The following is an 18,730-nucleotide window of genomic DNA, read 5'->3' on the forward strand; positions in this document are numbered from 1 at the left end:
TGATTTATTTCAGCTTTTATTTCTTTCATCACATTCCCAGTGGGTCAGAAGTTTACACACACTCAATTAGTATTTGGTAGCATTGCCTTTAAATTGTTTAACTTGGGTCAAATGTTGGGTCAATAAGTTGGGTGAATTTTGACCCAATCCTCCTGACAGAGCTGGTGTAACTGAGTAAGGTTTGTTGGCTTCCTTGCTCACACACGCTTTTTCAGTTCTGCCCATACATTTTCTATATGATTAAGGTCAGGGCTTTGTGATGGCCACTCCAATACCTTGACTTTGTTGTCCTTAAGCCATTTTGCCACAACTTTGGAAGTATGCTTGGGGTCATTGTCCATTTGGAAGATCTATTTGCGACCAAGCTTTAACTTCCTGACTGACGTCTTGAGATGATGCTTCAATATATCCACATAATTTTCCTACCTCATGATGCCATCTATTTTGTGAAGTGCACCAGTCCATCCTGCAGCAAAGCACCCCCACAACATGATGCTTCCATCCCCGTGCTTCACAGTTGTGATGGTGTTCTTCGGCTTGCAAGCCTACCCCTTTTTCCTCCAAACATAACGATGGTCATTATGGCCGAACAGTTCTATTTTTGTTTCATCAGACCAGAGGACATTTCTCCAAAAAGTACGATCTTTGTCCCCATGTGCAGTTTCAAACCATAGTCTGGCTTTTTTATTGCGGTTTTGGAGCAGTGGCTTCTTCTTTGCTGAGTGGCCTTTCAGGTTATGTCGATATAGGACTCGTTTTACTGTGGATATATATACTTTTGATACTGTTTCCTCCAGCATCTTCACAAGGTCCTTTGCTGTTGTTCTGGGATTGATTTGCACTTTTTGCACCAAAGTACGTTAATCTCTAGGATACAGAAGGCGTCTTCTTCCTGAGCTGTACCACGGCTGCGTGGTCCCATGGTGTTTATACTTGCATACTATTGTTTGTACAGACGATTGTGGTACCTTCAAGCGTTTGGAAATTGCTCCCAAGGATGAACCAGACTTGTGGAGGTCTACAATTGTTTTCTGAGGTCTTGGCTGATTTCTTTTGGTTTTCCCATGATGTCAAGCAAAGAGGCACTGAGTTTGAAGGTAGGCCTTGAAATACATACACAGGTACACCTCAAATTGACTCAAATTATGTCAATTAGCCTATCAGAAACTTCTAAAGGCATGACATAATTTTCTGGAATTTTCAAAGCTGTTTAAAGGCACAGTCAACTTAGTGTATGTAAACTTCTGATCCACTGGAATTGTGATACAGTGAAATAATCTGTCTGTAAACAATTGTTGGAAAAATTACTTGTGTCATGCACAAAGTTGATGTCCTAGATGACTTGCCAAAACTATAGTTTGTTAGCAAGAAATTTGTGGAGTGGTTGAAAAACGAGTTGTAATGACTCCAACCTAAGTGTATGTAAACTTCTGACTTCAACTGTATATGTCAATTATGTGATGATCCGACCACATTCTGTCCCCTATCAACACTTTTTAAACTTTTGGTGCCAGAGAGAATGGCATAAGAAAGTAGTCAAGACGACTAGCTTGACTAAGCCTCCGCCATGTATATCTCACTAGGTCAGGGTATTTAAGTCTCCATATGTCCACTAATTCCAATATATCCATGACATTCATGATTTTCTTAAGTGCCTGAGGGTGATAGTTTGTAGTGTGATTTCCTTTCCGGTCCATAGAGGTATTTAAGACCATATTAAAATCTCCCACCATAATAATAGAGTCTAGTGTTGCTTATAGAGTTGATAAATTCGTATATATTTTTTCAAAGAAGCTTGGATCATCAATTTTTGGACCGTATAGGTTAATAAGCCATGTCTGTTTATTGTCCAGTAACATATTTTAAATAATCCATCTACCTTGATGATCTGTTTGGGCAATTTGCACATTTGGATCAAAATGACTGTTAATTAAAACCATCACCCCTTTTGAATTTCTTTGCCCATGGGAGAAGTATATTTCACCCCCCCAGTCCTTTTTCCACAAAACTTCATCTAAAATGGTTGACTGAGTTTCCTGTAAAAAATAGATATTATATTCCTTCTCTTTTAGCCAGGTAAATACTGATAGTCTTTTCTTATTATCTGCTAAGCCATTACAGTTGTAACTGTCTATACTTATTTCACCACTCACCATAATGAGACAAACTTTCAATTCTATTTATCAAAATATATTTTTGTAAAAATACCATTAAAAAGTAACATGATGATTGAGTGTCTATATAGCTGTACCATGATATTTGCATTGCTACTAAGTAAACCTCCAATTGGTACCCACTATTCCACCCGCTAAAAGCCCTCCTCATCCCGAGTTGGGTTGTCATCCCAATACCCGGCAGACCACCCCCGACCCCCATATCCCATAGCCCTGAAAAGACTGGGATCCATCCATTTACAGAACAGAAGTAGATCAACCACCAAATGCATTTCCATCGCCCTCACCTCGATTTGTATTATATATAGCAATCAAAATATATATATATATATTTTTTAAATCCTGTTTCTTAATTTCCATAATTAGCTATTAAATATGTACTAATGTAGGCAATTTATGGATTTTACCTCTCGCCAGTCTCGCCATTACCAAAATTACATTATTGCAAGCAATAATTATATTAGCAAACAATTATTGTGAATCATCCTATATTGTCCCTAACATCTTTTATTCCTTCACAACAGTTGTTGGATATGCACATACACTCACACACTCATACACACTCAACCCTTTCCCCCCACACAACTATAGGCTCACATTCTCAACAGTTGCACCATCTCAGAGCCCAACTCAAGAAAGGTCTTGATTTATGAATGCATATACAGTTGCAGCTGTATGAGAAGGCCTGCAAGACTGTGCAGAAAAAATGGGCAGAAATTGAGAGATTTTGACCATTGTGACCATTGTCACATCCTAGATGATGGAGGTCAAATGTACACCTTTTCCCTGAAACACCCAAAACATGGTCCCCTGTATTGACCATATTCCCAAGCATCTCCATGCAGTCAGACTTTTGATTTTGTGCCACCAGGGCCACAATAATATACCCCCTCTCTAAATGTCTGAGTGTGACCCCCTCCCCATGGGTTACTACAGCTAGTGTTGCCAGCACTGCCAATGCCTGGGTGGGGGCACCTCACCGGAATCCCCATCGGCTAGGTACAAGGTCGTCAAGGTTCTCCTTGGCAGCTTTAAGAATTTACTTGTGTAATATGTTCTCCCTTTTGGGGACTTTGGCTTTGCAGGACCAACCCTGCCAAGCAGGCTCCGAATCTTGAGGGGGAAGTGCTGCTCTCAGAACAGTGTTCTCTTTTTTAAGTTCATTCACTTCGGTTTCAATCCTATTGACTGTCACTTTTGACAGCTTGTTTGTTTCCTTCTCCAATGTCCCAGCTTTTTCCATCACTCATCTTGCCTTCAACTCTTTATATCCTTACTGACTAGTTCAAGTATACCCAGTTGGTCATTTATTGATTTTAACAGATCGGTTTCGACCTTTACCATTCCCGGTGGTGAAAATATTAAATTGTCTGTGTCTGTAGAAGAGTCACGTTTTTGTTTTGATAAATCGGTTCCCCTGTATTACTCTCCGCCATGTTTGGGTGTTGCTTGTTTTCGTAATATTTGTCGATAAATTTCTATAGTCTTAAGATTTTTTTTGTGTTGTTATCTAGATTGAAGTTTATCACCCACCAGATTGTGTAGTGCTAATATTTAGTCTAACTTGCCGATATTGAATATTCCGTTTTTATCTTGAGGTGCTCTACATAACTACGTTCAGTCCGCCGTTACCTGTCTCAGTCCCGCCCTCTCCTCCCTAATTTTCTTCATGGGTGCATGCTTATTAGTAACTAGAATAAGTAGTTCCATAAATGCGTCAAGTGCAGCGTCTGGTTGCTCCTCATTACACACCACAGAGCAGCAAATATTCTTTACATCATCAACATATGAATCACTACAAAACTTATTGTATGACCTCTTATACACTATATTAGGCCCAGCCTTTGGAAGTTTGGTTTTCCTAGGTATGTCTATTATGTTGTGATCATTACATCCTATGGATGTGGATACTGCTTCAAAACAAATATCTGCAGCGTTAGTAAAAATGTGATGAATACATGTTGATGATTTAATTCCTGTGCTGTTTATAACTATCCAGGTTGCAGGCACTGGTTACAGTTGGAACTTTTTTCCTGAGTGGGCAGCTTAATGATAGCCAGTCAATATTTAAATCACCCAGAAAATATACTTCTCTGTTGATATCACATACATTATCAAGAATTTCACACATAGTATCCAGATACTGACTGTTTATTGTTGTGACAAAGAACGCACACACGCACATACACACACCCCTCCATACACATTGTATTATAAAGCTCAGTTGTCTCTAATGTCTAATCTGAACCCTGTGTTCCAGAGTTCAACCCACATCTCATTGTTCTGATGTACCATCACTCAGACCCACTCTGAATTAATGATAACTATTCACCCCCTAGAACACACACACACACACACACACGTCACTCATTCCTATCTACATTATTCACACACACACCCTAACTCACATCTAACCCAGGCTCCCTGTCTTCCCCCACTAAACCCTCACTAACCCCCCCCCCCAGGTAGACATGTAACCTGTGTGTGTGTGTGTGTGTGTGTGTGTGTGTGTGTGTGTGTGTGTGTGTGTGTGTGTGTGTGTGTGTGTGTGTGTGTGTGTGTGTGTGTGCAGGTGGATGTCTCATGGTTCTATATGAACTGCTTGACAGACACTTGTAACTGTAATCGGGGCGGAGACTGTGAGTGTCTGTGTACGTCCATCGCTGCCTATGCACACACCTGCTGTCAACACGGTGTTACTGTGGTATGGAGAAACCCCTCTGTCTGTCGTGAGTACACACACACACAGTGTGGATCTGTTCCTCAGACCCAATTCCTTCTGCTTTCTATGTCAGCATAGGTGCTGGGTCACTCAATACTCCTATATACACACACACCAACACACACACCACTACCCAGAACTATAAAGTCCCACCACTGCTCCATATCTCATCCACCATTATTTCTATCTGTCATCAAATGACCCCAGATATTCACACATACACTCTTACACAATACCACGATCTCTCTCCCAGCCTCATCTAAACATTAAGGGTTACTTTGCTACTTAAGTATCCTAACATACATGGATTTGTATGTCTCTAAATGTTTGTTCCGTTCTTCTCTTCCAGCCTATGACTGTGAATACTACAACCAAGGTATGTTTGAACCTAACCAAAAATGTATCATAAAGGACACTTTTCAGCTCACACAAAAATACAAACACACAGGTATACGCACTAAATATCCTAATATATTCACTCTGTGTCTCTGTAGAGTTAGGTGAAGGTCCATTCTCAGTGGCCAGTGCTGTGTTTAATGCTACAGTCTTCGGTGTGAACAGAACCAGTGGGTCAGTCTTTCCTCTAGTTAGGGAGTTCGTAGGTGGGCTGCCTCCCCCTGGACTACTCTTTAACTTCATGATCACAGCAGGACTACAGAAGGACCGCACATCACGTGAGTCTCTCTCTCTCTCTCTCTCTCTCTCTCACACACACACACACACACACACACACACACACACACACACACACACAAACACTCACAAATACATCTCTTGTGAGCTTCACCCATATGTTAAACTCTGTATTACAGGTCTCCCGGTGATCTCTCTGGAGTCAGCGGAGCGTCCTAACTACTTCCTGGTTGTTTCGGACCGCGCTGGGCTGCGGTTGGAGCAGTGGACAAGAGGGGAGAAGTTTGGCCGCAGGGCTTCCTTCCTACAGCACCAGGGTCTGTTCCTGCCTGGCCACACCTCCTTAGAGCTGATTGGTCAGCCGGGAGTGTTCCTGACTCTGACACGCACGTCTGCACGCGCTCAGAGATACGACAACTCAGACAACTTCAAGACCAGCAGCTCCTTTACCCTGGAGGGTTAGACAGAAATACGAAGTCATAATACACACACATATGGCGCGATGTCAGTGTCAACAGAAATTGTATTTGAATTCCATCATTTGAACATGTATTAGGGTATTGTATTTGAATTCATAAGTTGAACTAGTATTTCATGATTTGAAACAGAATTGAATGAATATTGCGTTCAATTTTAAAATGTAAATTTAATTGAATATTAAATTTTTTTATGGTTGTTATGGCAATTATTGTCTGTGTATCAAGTTTACAAACTATAATTTCATTTTTATTTTTTTAGAACTTTTACTCCTTTTTCGTGGTATCCAATTGGTAGTTACAGTCTTGTCTCATCGCTGCAACTCCTGTACGGACTCGGGAGGCAAAGGTCGAGAGCCGTACGTCCTCCGAAACACAATCCAGCCAAGCCGAACTGCTTCTTGACACAATATCCACTTAACCCGGAAGCCATCCACACCAATGTGTTGGAGGAAACACCGTACACCTGGTCTCCCGGTCACGGCTGGCTGCAACAGAGCCTGGACTCGAACCAGGATCTCTAGTGGCACAGCTAGCACTGCGATGCAGTGCCTGAGACCACTGCGCCACTCGGGAGTTCATTTCAAGTTTACCAAAGTAATACACTACATGACCAAAAGTATGTGGACAGCTGCTCGTCAAACATTCCAAAATCATGGGCGTTAATATGGAGTTGGGCCCCCCTTTGCTGCTATAACAGCCTTCACTCTTCTGGGAAGGCTTTCTACTAGATGTTGGAACATTGCTACGGGGCCTTGCTTCCATTCAGCCACATCAGTGAGGTCGGACACTGATGTTTGACAATTAGGCCTGGCTCGCAGTCGGTGTTCCAATTCATCCCAAAGATGTTCGATGTGGTTGAGGTCAGGGCTCTGTGAAGACCAGTCAAGTTCTTCCACACTGATCTAGATAAACCATTTCTGTATGGACCTCGCTTTGTGCACAGGGGCATTGTTGTGCTGAAACAGGAAAGGGCCTCCCCAAAATGTTGCTACAAAGTTGGAAGCACAGAATCGTCTAGAATATCATTGTAAGCTGTAGCATTAAGATTTCCCTTCACTGGAACTAAGGGGCCTAGCCCAAACTATGAAAAACAGCCACAGACCATTATTCCTCTTCCACCAAATTTTACAGTTGACACTATGCATTGGGACAGGTAGTGTTTTCCTGGCATCCACCAAACCCAGATTCGCCCGTCGGACTGCCAGATGATGAAGTGTATTTATGTGAGAATGCGTTTGTACTGCTCCTGAGTCCAATGGAGGTGAGCTTTACACCACTCCAGCTGACGCTTTGTATTCTGCATGGTGATCTTGTGTGCGGCTGCTCGGCCATGGAAACTCATGGACGCAGACACGGTCGCCAGCTTCCGATGAGCAGTTCTTGTGCTGACGTTGCATCCAGAAGCAGTTTGGAACTCGGTAGTGAGTGTTGCACAGACAATTTTTATGCGCTACGCACTTCAGCACTCAGCGGTCCCTTTTTGTGAGCTTGGGTGGCCTACCACTTGTTGCTCATAGACGTTTCCACTTCACAATAACAGCACTTACAGTTGACCGGGGCAGCTCTAGCAGAGCAAAAATGTGACTAACTAACTTGTTGGAAAGATGGCATCCTATGACAGTGCTACGTTGAAAGTCACTGAGCTCTTCAGTAAGACCATTCTACTGCCAATGTTTGTAAATGGAGATTGCTCGATTTTATACACCTGTCAGCAACGGGTTTGGCTAAAACAGCTAAATCCACTAATTTGAAGAGGTGTCAACATACTTTTGTCTATATAGTGTATATTCAACTTCTCAGATGCATTCAGAATCAGTTTTCAAATTCAGTTCTCTAAATACAGTTTCAAAACCAGAGACAACATCCTGGTACTTTTCCAGCTGGAAAAGGTAGAAGAGAACAGATAGATTCAAACGCTCTCTATGGTAAACAGAAGCTAGTGGTACGAACACACACACAGTTTATTTTTCTGTGTTTACTGTGTGTATGTTGACGGTGTGTGTGTGTGTGTATTCCAGAGAGCAGTTTTGTGATCCCGTTCCGTATGATGTGTGAGTGGCGCTACCATGCATGTGCCAGTCCTTGTGTTCGTACATGCAGCGACCTCGCCGCAACACGCTGCCACTTCCTGCCCCCGTAAGACACACCTTGCAAACGCTTACAAATGCACACTTAGAAACACGCTTACAACATTGTATTACACTGTAAGAGAATGTTTAATACAGGTTTTGAATGTTTGTCTATGTGTGTCTGGCAGGGTGGAGGGCTGTTTCCCTCGCTGCCCCAAAAACATGGTTCTTGATGAGGTCACCAGGAGATGTGTCTACACAGAGGACTGTGAGTAGAGTGTGTCACACGAGGATCTGTTAAAGTACAGGTAAATCGGTGTTAAAGTAATTTATGTCTGTGTGTCTGTCCTCAGGTGTGTCCCTTCCTCCCACTCCTACACCCTATGCCTTCGTAAACCAAACAACCACCACCCCAACTACTACCACAACAGCCCCCACTACTACCACTACAGCCCCCACTACTACCACTACAGCCCCCACTACTACCACTACAGCTACTACTACTATCACTACAGCCCCCACTACTACCACTACAGCTACTACTACTATCACTACAGCCCCCACTACTACCACTACAGCTACTACTACTATCACTACAGCCCTCACTACTACCACTACAGCTACTACTACTATCACTACAGCCCTCACTACTACTGCTACAGCCCCCACTACTACCACTACAGCCCCCACTACTACCACTACAACCCCCACTACTACCACTACAGCCCCTACTACTACCACTACAGCCCCCACTACTACCACTACAGCCCCCACTACTACCACTACATCCCCCACTACTACCACTACAGCCCCCACTACTACCACTACAGCCCCTACTACTACCACTACAGACCCCACTACTACCACTACAGCCCCCACTACTACCACTATAGCCCCCACTACTACCACTACAGCCCCCATTACTACCACTACAGCACCCACTACTACCACTACAGCTACTACTACTATCACTACAGCCCCCAATATTACCACTACAGCCCCCACTACTACCACTACCTCCCCCACTACTACTACAACTGTTAGGCCTACTAGTACTGCTACTACTACATCTAGAACCACTACTAGGACCACTACTACTAGTAGCAGAACTACAACCAGCACAACTGTTACTGCCACCAGAGCCCCCACTACTCCCAGTACAGCCCCATTGACTGAGCGTTTCACCCACACACTCACCCCTGCTCGCTCCCCCTCTCCTCCTCTCCCTTCCCTGCCCTCACCCTCCACCCCCACTGTGACCGAGCACACCACTTCACCTGCAGTCTTTCCCTCTGTCTCCCCCTCTTCCTCACCCACCACTCCTAGTAGCACCACTGGGGTCACGACCCTGACCCCTTCAGAGGTCACTACAGTAGCCTCCCCTACTCCCCCCAGCCTGGCAGTGACCGACTCCACCACTCCACCTCCTCCCCCTTCTGCTACCCCTCCCCAGCCTTCCACCCAGTCTTCTATCTCTCCCCTAGCCACTACCTCCTTCCTCACCTCCTCTCCCCCTCCTCCTCTCTCCCCCTCCACCCACACCCACACCCCAACCACCACACAAACACATCATCCTGTTCCTACGCCCACAGAGACCATCTCTGTCTTTCCAGTTGTATATGACACCTCCTCTGTTACCATGTCGACATCACCCCCAGAGACGACGGAGTTCATAACCACGGAAACATCCACCATCACAGACTTCTCTCCTACACCTGAGGCAGTCAGCATGCCAACAGTGCTGCCCCCCTTCCTCCTGCCCACCGCCCCATGCACAGTAAGAGCCAATCAGTGAGAGCCAGTGCGTATGGAGAAGATAAGAGGGCCGAGCATGCAGCCTTGGAGAACTCCCTCTGCCAGTAGCTGAATTCCTTGATCTCTCTCTGTCTTTCTATCTGTTCTCTCCAGCCCCCGTACTCCTACCGTGTAGATGAGTGTACAGAGCTGATCTGTTTTAACGGGGAGCTGCTCCTCCATAACTCCTCCCTCCACTGTCGGTACAACACCACTCCTCCTCGCTGCTCTCTGCTGGGCATGGCTGTCCTCACCAACACCGACCCCTGCTGCCCACTCTGGCAGTGCCCCTGTAAGAACACACACTACTGTGCATACACAAACACACTTTACATAACGTGTTTGTGTGTATTTGCCTATCCGAGTTGTGTTTGTGTGTGTCTGTGTGTTAGGTCGCTGCTCTGTGATGTCAGACCTGCGTGTGATAACGTTTGACGGTAACAACGTGGCGCTGTATGATAATGGCTCCTACATCCTGGTCTACCTGCCCAGAGAGAACATCATAGGAACAGTGGATAAATGCCCTACCAGCCAGGTACACAGACTGTTAGGTGTTATATGCTGCTGTAGTTATTGTACTTTACGTTATTATAGATGTATTATAAACTGTTATGGGATGCTATAAGCTCCTGACTGATCTGTTGGCTTTGTCTTGATTCCTTTTTAGAGCGTCAACTCCATCAGACGACCGGTAAGTTTCTCTTTAACATCTAATCATCATGTATGTGATGATGGTGTTCATTCTGACCAGGGCCTCTCTCCCTCTCTCAGAGCCCTAGTGGTGGGACGTCAGGTTTGTGTTTTAAGAAGTTGAACATCACCACTCCGTCCTACAGGATTATCATCAACCGCCTAGACCGCAAGGTGACCATCACTGACCGCATCCGACTGATAACTGGTCGCATACTGAACTTTTACCACACTACTCATGCTACCTCTTTGTGTGTGTGTGTGCGTGCGTGCGTATGCGTGTCCAGGTGTCAGTGAACCACATCAAGGCGCGGCTGCCTTTCTCCCGCCAGGCTCTGTCAGTAGAGGACACAGGCAGCATGTACCTGATCACCACTCCTGAAGGAGTCAACATACAGTGGTACCACAGCACTGGCATCATGGTGCTGCAATACACCGCCCCCTCCAACACATCTGCTCCTACTAGAGGCCTCTGTGGTAAGACAGCCATGAAATTAGCTAGATTTGGCATTTACTCTGACATGTTCATCCTTCACTGTCAGATCAGGTATATGAAGTCCACTAGCATGATTTAATGAATCTGGAAGAGGGAAAGTTTCTCTCATACCTGACCATACCTTATTTTTGGCCTAGTTCAGTGTATGCGTAGGTTTTAATTTTAAGGTTTTAAAATTGTGAGCGAGAGTAGGGCCTATTTCTTGTCAATGCTCTTACAAATTTTGGGTTTGGACGTTGTCTCACTTTAGTTGAGCACTGTCACTAATACGCCGGGAGTCAGGAAGCAGGTGCAGAAGGTGAGTTTAATAATAAAGAATGCAGAGAAACAAAACATGAGATGCGTACAGAACGTGAATGGAAACAATGCTGCCTGATGACTTAGGCCCAAATCTCCGTCATTTGTATGAAGAAAGGAGATATTGTGGGAGCAGACAAGGCACCTGGATCTGCTCCCCCTATATCTCAGCTGGTGCTCTCATGCATGCTTCTGTGTTGCTTGCCTCGAAGCGAGCATAAAAGGCGATAAAATAATAAAGAATGCATAGAAACAAAACATGAGATGCGTACAGAACGTGAATGGAAACAATGCTGCCTGATGACTTAGGCTACAGAGTGCTAAATAAAGGGAGAGAAATAAAGGTGATAATGAGGTCCAGGTGTGCGTAATGATGGGGAGCAGGTGTGCATAATGATGGGGAGTAGCAGGTGTGTGTAATGCTGGGGAGCAGGCGTGACAAGCACCTTCTACTCCTCTCTAAACTTCAGCTGTGCATGTGCCTGCTGGTGTGTCTCCCAGGGTGTTGTGACGGGAACCCGGCGGATGACCTGAAGCTGCCCAACGGTACGGTGGTGAGGGAGGTGGCAGACCTGGGTCTGTTCCTGCAGGCCTGGAGGGTCCACACCTCAGAGGACACGGAACACACACGACGCATCGGAGACAACTGTACTACTGGAGACTGCTCTACCTGTCTCTCCATGCTCAGACAGAGACCCTTCACTCCCTGCCACAGCAAGGTGTCTCCAGAACAGTTCTGTGATGTGATGTGGGCAGGCGACCTCCACTATAAGGCCCACCAGTGTGACTTCCTGGCAGCCTACGTAGCTGTCTGCTACACTTACCAAGTCTGCATCAACTGGAGACGACACAACTTCTGCCGTAAGGACCTCGTATACACACACATACACACCAATACACAGACACTTCAGGTTTGCATTAGCTGGTGATGACACAAGTGTGTGTTATTGCGGTGTGTGTGTGTGTGTGCATGCATCTACGTGTGTGTGCGCATGCGTCTGCGTGTGTGTGCATGTGTAGCATTGAGGTGTCCCCCAGGTAGGGAGTACCAGGCGTGTGTGTCGACCTGTACCACCCGGACCTGTCAGAACAGAGAGTTCTATGAGGAGACCACCTGCTCCCACATCCGAGAGGAGTGTGTGTGTCGCTCTGGAACCATCCTGCACCGTGCAGACTCCTCTTACTGCGTCACAGAGGAGCAGTGTGGTGAGTATGTCAGCTCTGTGTCAGCTCTATGTCAGTTACATGTCAGCTCTAGTATGTCAATGCTGTGAGCAGGTGCTCTGTATGACTGTGTAGTTCAGGTTCTGTTGTTTAGTGTGTACTGTTAACGTGTGTGTCTGTGTCTATGTGTGTAGTGTGTACTGATAACGAGGGGTCTCCGCGGGGCCCTGGGGAGGTGTGGAACGGGTCATTGCGTAGCTGCTGTCTGTTCCGCTGCCTGGAGAACGGTTCTGTGGTAGCAGTAGAACCTGACTGTAGCATTAGTCCCACTCTGCTGTGTGAGAGGGAGGGAGAGTACGTACTGGATGTCCTGGAGGAGGGGGCTTGCTGCCCCAAGCAGATTTGTGGTGAGCACACACACACACACACACACACACATATATATGCATGGTTAGACACCGACATGAACACACCTACTCTCTCTCTTTCTCGTTCTCCCTCAGAATGTAATCTGACCATCTGTGAGAGTGAGGCTCCGCCCTGTGAGAATGGGAACCAGCTGGTGATTGGTTATAGTGCCCTGTCCTGCTGCCCAGAGTACCGTTGTGGTAGGTACTGAACCAAAACATAATATATTTCATCATTTGATGGTATTGTTAGGTGTGTTTTAATAACTGAGTCCTGTGATTGGTGTGTCCCAGAGTGCGACCCCCATGCCTGTCCCCCCCTCACCGCCCCTGATTGTAGAGAAGATCAGTTCCTAGTGGAGGTTCGTGAGGACAACTCCTGCTGTTACACCTTCCTGTGTGGTAAGGTCAAACCTTATACTTCTTAATGGGTCTACCGTCTCTATCCAACATTACTGTAGCTGGACTTGGGGTACAAGTTGTAAAGGAAATGTTAACACAGTCAGTGGTATGTTTGTGTTCTCTCTGCAGTGTGTGAGTCATGTATCGAGCCCGTGCCGTCCTGTTCTTATGGAGAGATACTGGCTGTGGATCTGAACACCACCCACAGCTGCTGCCCTCAATACCACTGTGGTAACACACACAAACATTATACTCTACACAAGCTGTACACACTATACACACACAGTGTTAATGTTTAGCGCAATGTCCTCCTGTGTGCAGTGTGTGACGTGAACCTGTGTCCTGAGTCGACTCTGAGCTGTTCTCCTGGTCTGTCTCTGATCCAAACAACCCTACCTGGACACTGCTGCCCCGACCGCCACTGTGGTACACACACACACACACTTTTGCACTCCCAAGAGTTGCGCACACACACATCAACATTCCCAGAACTGTTTCTTTGAAAAAATCTTGTAGTCCAAACAGAGAACACTGTTCTAGGCCTCCAGTTGTGTAGTAAACCCAGTCTTTTTCTCCTCCTCTCAGAGTGCCAGTGTGAGGACAGCCCAGTCTGTCAGGTGGTGAGTCAGTCAGCTTCAGCATTGTGTGTGTGTGTGTGTGTGTGTGTGCGTGTGTGTGGTCATAGTAACGTCTCTGGTCTCTCAGGGGGAGGTACAGGTGGAGTTCGCAGACAGCAGAAGCACCTGTGGCTGCCCCCTCTACACCTGCAGTAAGTCCATACACACAGACACACACACCCACACACACTATGCACAGACACACACACACCCACACACACTATGCACAGACGCACACACACACACACACACTATGCACAGACGCACACACACACACACACACTATGCACAGACACACACACACACACACTATGCACAGACACACACACACACACACACACTATGCACAGACACACTGCTAGGCTACCTAACTCCTGAGCCCTGACCTGTGTGTGTAGAGAAGGCGGAGGTGTGTGTGTTCCAGGGAGTCACGGTGCTGGGTCCGGGGCAGAGCCTGATTCAGTACTATGAAGGAGAGCTGTGTTACACCGTACACTGTCTGACACATCGTGATACACACACTGGATACTACGCCATGGACGTGTCCGCTGTCAACTGCTCTCAGAAGTGTGGCCAGGTATGTGTTTCTCTCTCTCACACACACACACACACACACCACAAACCTCCATCCTGATCGGAGCTAGGTAAATTCTTCTGGAATTTCTGTGTCCACCCACCCCTCCCACTCACTCTCTCTCTTAGCACCAGCTGTACGTAGCATCTTCAGATCCTCAGGTGTGCTGTGGCTCCTGTAAGAATGTCTCCTGTTCTTTCAACAATGACAACGGAACCACTGAGCTCTTCACTGTGAGAACACATACATCATTATACTGCCAAATAGACACACACTCTACCTAACACACAAACACTTTATGTGTAGACGGGGAAATCCTGGATGGCTAACTTTTAGTGTGTGTGTGTGTGTGTGTGTGTGTGTGTGTGTGTGTGTGTGTGTGTGTGTGTGTGTGTGTGTGTGTGTGTGTGTGTGTACAGGCAGGGAGCTCCTGGGTGGATAACTGTACGCGGTATGATTGTGTGGAGACGACAGTGGGAACTGTGATGCTGGCCTCAGGGGTGGTCTGCCCCCCCTTCAACGACACAGAGTGCACTCAGGTACTCATTCACTCACTCACTCACTCACTCACTCACTGACATTCACACACAATTATGTCTGTCTGTAACCTTTCTTCAATCATTGCAGAATGGGGGCGTGGTCCAGAGCTATGTGGACGGCTGCTGCAGGACGTGTGAGTGACCAATCACATTCGCTTCTCATACGCTTTCGGCTGTCAATCACAGGGGTGGGCAGGGCGTTGCCTGGCAGTGGTTGGGCTTATTGGCTGACTGGTTTGGGGGGGGTGCGGCCTGTTGCAGCCTTGGACAGAGTAAAAGCTTGTGGTTGGCTGGCAACAACGAGCATGAATCACTACACTACCCAGCAGCCTCTGCTCTAGGGGTGGTCCTAGATCTGCCTGATGGTCCTGATACACGTCGTGATAATATTAAAGGAGGATTTTACTGTTTTACTATTTTCTTTAGTGGGGAAATTGTCATACCTCACAGTTTTCTGGAGAACAAAAGCATGCAGACAGCGGTCCTACCATTCCCGTTGTTTTAGACTCTATGATGTTAATGATACACTGTAGCTAACCTGACTCCATACTGTACTTTCTAGGTGTCCAGAAAATGAAGGCAGTTTGTATTTTGTGTGAACTGTCCCATTAAACACACTAATTTCACATGTAAAGGTGAAGACAACAGACCCAGTCTGCTCTCCCAGTAATAACAGCAGCTCTGCCTCCTTGCCCGCTTGCCTGCTTGACCAGTTTGGCCAATGGGAATGCTACGTTTGTTACAGTTTGGCCAATGGTGATGCTTGGTGTTTAGAGTTTGTCCAGTGAGAATGAGCCTTGGTGCATCAGTGTGTAGTGATTCTGAGTGTTTGGCCGTCTGGCTGTCTTCCCCAGTCTCAGAGAACACTGTCTGGCTCCCATGGCTGTGCATGCCACTGCGCTGATTACTCTGTGTGTGTGAAAATGTGTTCTAAACCAACGTTAACCTGTGTGTTTTCCTAACGTTCTCCTGACATTGCTGTTCCTGCCGCTGCTCCCAGGTTCTGGAGTCGGTGTTTTACCGTTTACCGTTAACCCCGTAACCCCCACTGGTAGTACTAACTGTGACAAAGGTACCACGACCTCTCACCTTTCATCTTTAACCTCTCACATCTCACCCCATAACCCCAACTGGTAGTAGTAACTGTGACACAGGTACCACGATCTCTCACCTATCACAGTGAGTGTGTTCTAGTCCTAACCCTACCACTCCATACATATAAACTACAGGTCAAGGTTCACCTAACATTCCTCATAGCAAAATCCTATTCCAATGGTTCAATATGTTATTGCTGTGCTGAATCCTCTAGGCCAGCAGTTACTGTACCACCAACTGAATTTCTCTGCATGGAGTGCCCCTGAATTACCCCCTCATGTGTATTTTACCAGTAGGCCTATGGCCGCATGAGTCTTCTCAAGTAGCCCTTGTTGATAAGCCAAGTACCCCCAGGGTTCCTAGTACCCCTGGTTGATAGGCCAAGTACCCCCAGGGTTCCTAGTACCCCTGGTTGATAGGCCAAGTACCACCAGGGTTCCTAGTACCCCTGGTTGATAGGCCAAGTACCCCTAGGGTTCCTAGTACCACTGGTTGATAGGCCAAGTACCCCCAGGGTTCCTAGTACCCCTGGTTGGAAACCACTACTCTATGTGAGTTAGAATCATTCCTGTTCCTTCAAGCATAAAGCGAGTAGAGCTGGACTCCCAAGCTGGACTCCCAAGCTATCTTTCAACATTCCACCAACCAGCCCCAACCCCCTGTTGCTTAACCTGATTGGCCAGTGGCCAATAGGTGCTGGGTCTTTGGCGTGAGAACTGCTCCCCCCGGTCAGCTGACTGTCGATCAAACTGAGCCCCCGCTGCTAGGCAACAAAGAGCCCAGCTCAATAGACCTTTGACTGTGTGAGTGACAGGAATCTATGGCTGAGGATGAAAGCTGTGTGTGTGTGTGCATGCGTGTGCATCTCAGCGTTTCCTCTGTGTGCGTGTGTGTTTAGGTAAGGAGGACGGCAAGACGTGTAAGCGTGTGGCAATCCGAACCACCATCAGAAAAGACGACTGCAGGAGCAACGCACCGGTGAGAGAGAGAGAGTGTCAATAAGACAGTTTTAAAAAGTTAACACTGATAGAGAATAAAATCTCCCCCTCTCTCTCTCTCCCCCTTTCTCTCTTTTCTCTCTCTCAGGTGACAGTGTTTTCATGTGATGGGAAGTGTCCGTCTGCCACCATCTTTAACTTCAACATCAACAGCCACGCCCGCTTCTGCAAGTGCTGCAGGGAGAGTGGACTACAAACCCGCTCCGTCACCCTGTACTGCTCACACAACGCTACCCTGGTGGTCTACAGCTTCCAGGAGCCTGTCGACTGCTCCTGCCAATGGAACTAAAGAGAGAGCGAAGCTAGTCAGTGTGAGCTCCAGTATGGCGTTCAATAGGAGGGATGGAAGATGGAACCGAGGTTAGAGGTCAGAGGTCAGAGTAGACAAGTCAAGCGTCCTGGTAGGCGAGTTCTTTAGTCTTCCTTCAGTGTGTTGTGGAGGGCTGTATGCTGACCTGTTATAGTGACCCTGTCGTTACAGATATGTAGTGGTCAGATGTGCAGGGCTGTAACCTGTTCCTGCTGTACTATGATAACACTAGTCCTATCTGTACTGCTGTAGCCTGCTCCTCCTCGTGTGTAACACTAGCTAGTCCTCTCAGACTTTATCATGTTTAGATCAGTTGGTCTGAGCTGACAAGACCACTGCTGCTTTAGTATGGATCTAGTGCTCTCTTGATGACTGACATGTTTTATATGCCAATCAAATTTATCTTACAAAATAGTTATTTTTTTTTACAAGTGTAAAGCTTTTATCCAAAACTATTTGTATTTAACTCACTCAATTATTTAGTAAGGTGATAATCCACCTGAGCATCTGATGGTAGATGATCTGTATTTCAACAGAACGCTGTATTTGTTGTGTTGTTTAATGTGAAGCATTGTGCCAGTAATCAGTATGTGCTGATGCCATCAGATAGACTAGAGTCTCTAGTCATACAGAACCTCTCAGAATAAAACAATAAAACATTTAACAATGACTAACTGATTGGTGGGTGTTTTGTTGCGTGAATAAAAAACTCATCATCCTCCTCCACACACACACTCCCCTGCTGACACAGCTTGTTCAGTGCTGACGTGTGTTTGTGTTGCTCTATCCTGGTGGTGTGTAATAACGGTGCGTGTGGGAGTCTTAACAATCTGTATATATAATTACCATGTAAATACACAGTGTTAATGACACTTCATCCAAGGTAAAACACCAGTGACCTCCAGAAGGAAGATATGAACTATTGGAGAGGCATGAATCCACATTGATTAGTCATTGATTGATTAGTGATTGATCAGTGAATGATACTTATTTCTCACATTCAACCCCTCGCTATTCACACACAGCTTTGATCTGCTGTGTGGAACACAGTGGACTTGGTTAGCATATCACTGCATCACTACAGAGTGGAGTATACATCTGCAAACAGGCTGAGGTGTATGGAGTGTTATCTATCTAGTGAACTTTAAGTTCTTTACTTTCACCCTGTCTTTCTCTCTCCTTCCCACTCCTCCTCTCTCCCTCTCTTTCTCTCCCTCTCTCTTCATGAGTTCCTTAAGCCTAGTTGTCATAGTAACCTGCTCTTATCCCA

At 46.2% G+C, this 18,730-nt stretch overlaps 1 protein-coding gene across 1 annotated transcript in view; it reads left to right on the plus strand.

Annotated features, from left to right (window-relative positions):
• The window catches only part of LOC139382262 (otogelin-like), a 49,199-nt gene extending 31,760 nt beyond the window's left edge, over window positions 1-17,439 (plus strand). The window contains exons 29-57 of the mRNA XM_071126131.1: window positions 4,747-4,903; window positions 5,246-5,272; window positions 5,391-5,570; window positions 5,709-5,987; window positions 8,027-8,144; window positions 8,266-8,345; window positions 8,431-8,524; window positions 9,152-9,854; window positions 9,986-10,163; window positions 10,264-10,406; window positions 10,539-10,562; window positions 10,643-10,735; window positions 10,849-11,038; window positions 11,856-12,215; window positions 12,375-12,560; window positions 12,713-12,925; window positions 13,022-13,126; window positions 13,220-13,327; window positions 13,457-13,558; window positions 13,649-13,753; window positions 13,913-13,947; window positions 14,033-14,096; window positions 14,343-14,521; window positions 14,647-14,751; window positions 14,938-15,057; window positions 15,146-15,191; window positions 16,058-16,129; window positions 17,051-17,130; window positions 17,239-17,439. Of these exons, the coding sequence (XP_070982232.1) occupies window positions 4,747-4,903; window positions 5,246-5,272; window positions 5,391-5,570; window positions 5,709-5,987; window positions 8,027-8,144; window positions 8,266-8,345; window positions 8,431-8,524; window positions 9,152-9,854; window positions 9,986-10,163; window positions 10,264-10,406; window positions 10,539-10,562; window positions 10,643-10,735; window positions 10,849-11,038; window positions 11,856-12,215; window positions 12,375-12,560; window positions 12,713-12,925; window positions 13,022-13,126; window positions 13,220-13,327; window positions 13,457-13,558; window positions 13,649-13,753; window positions 13,913-13,947; window positions 14,033-14,096; window positions 14,343-14,521; window positions 14,647-14,751; window positions 14,938-15,057; window positions 15,146-15,191; window positions 16,058-16,129; window positions 17,051-17,130; window positions 17,239-17,439 (4,347 nt within the window). The remainder of the gene's footprint in view (window positions 1-4,746; window positions 4,904-5,245; window positions 5,273-5,390; window positions 5,571-5,708; window positions 5,988-8,026; window positions 8,145-8,265; window positions 8,346-8,430; window positions 8,525-9,151; window positions 9,855-9,985; window positions 10,164-10,263; window positions 10,407-10,538; window positions 10,563-10,642; window positions 10,736-10,848; window positions 11,039-11,855; window positions 12,216-12,374; window positions 12,561-12,712; window positions 12,926-13,021; window positions 13,127-13,219; window positions 13,328-13,456; window positions 13,559-13,648; window positions 13,754-13,912; window positions 13,948-14,032; window positions 14,097-14,342; window positions 14,522-14,646; window positions 14,752-14,937; window positions 15,058-15,145; window positions 15,192-16,057; window positions 16,130-17,050; window positions 17,131-17,238) is intronic.
• The last annotated feature ends 1,291 nt before the right edge of the window (window positions 17,440-18,730 follow it).

The sequence above is a fragment of the Oncorhynchus clarkii genome, chromosome 2 (assembly GCF_045791955.1).
Source record: "Oncorhynchus clarkii lewisi isolate Uvic-CL-2024 chromosome 2, UVic_Ocla_1.0, whole genome shotgun sequence".
NCBI classification, from domain to species: Eukaryota; Metazoa; Chordata; class Actinopteri; order Salmoniformes; family Salmonidae; genus Oncorhynchus; species Oncorhynchus clarkii.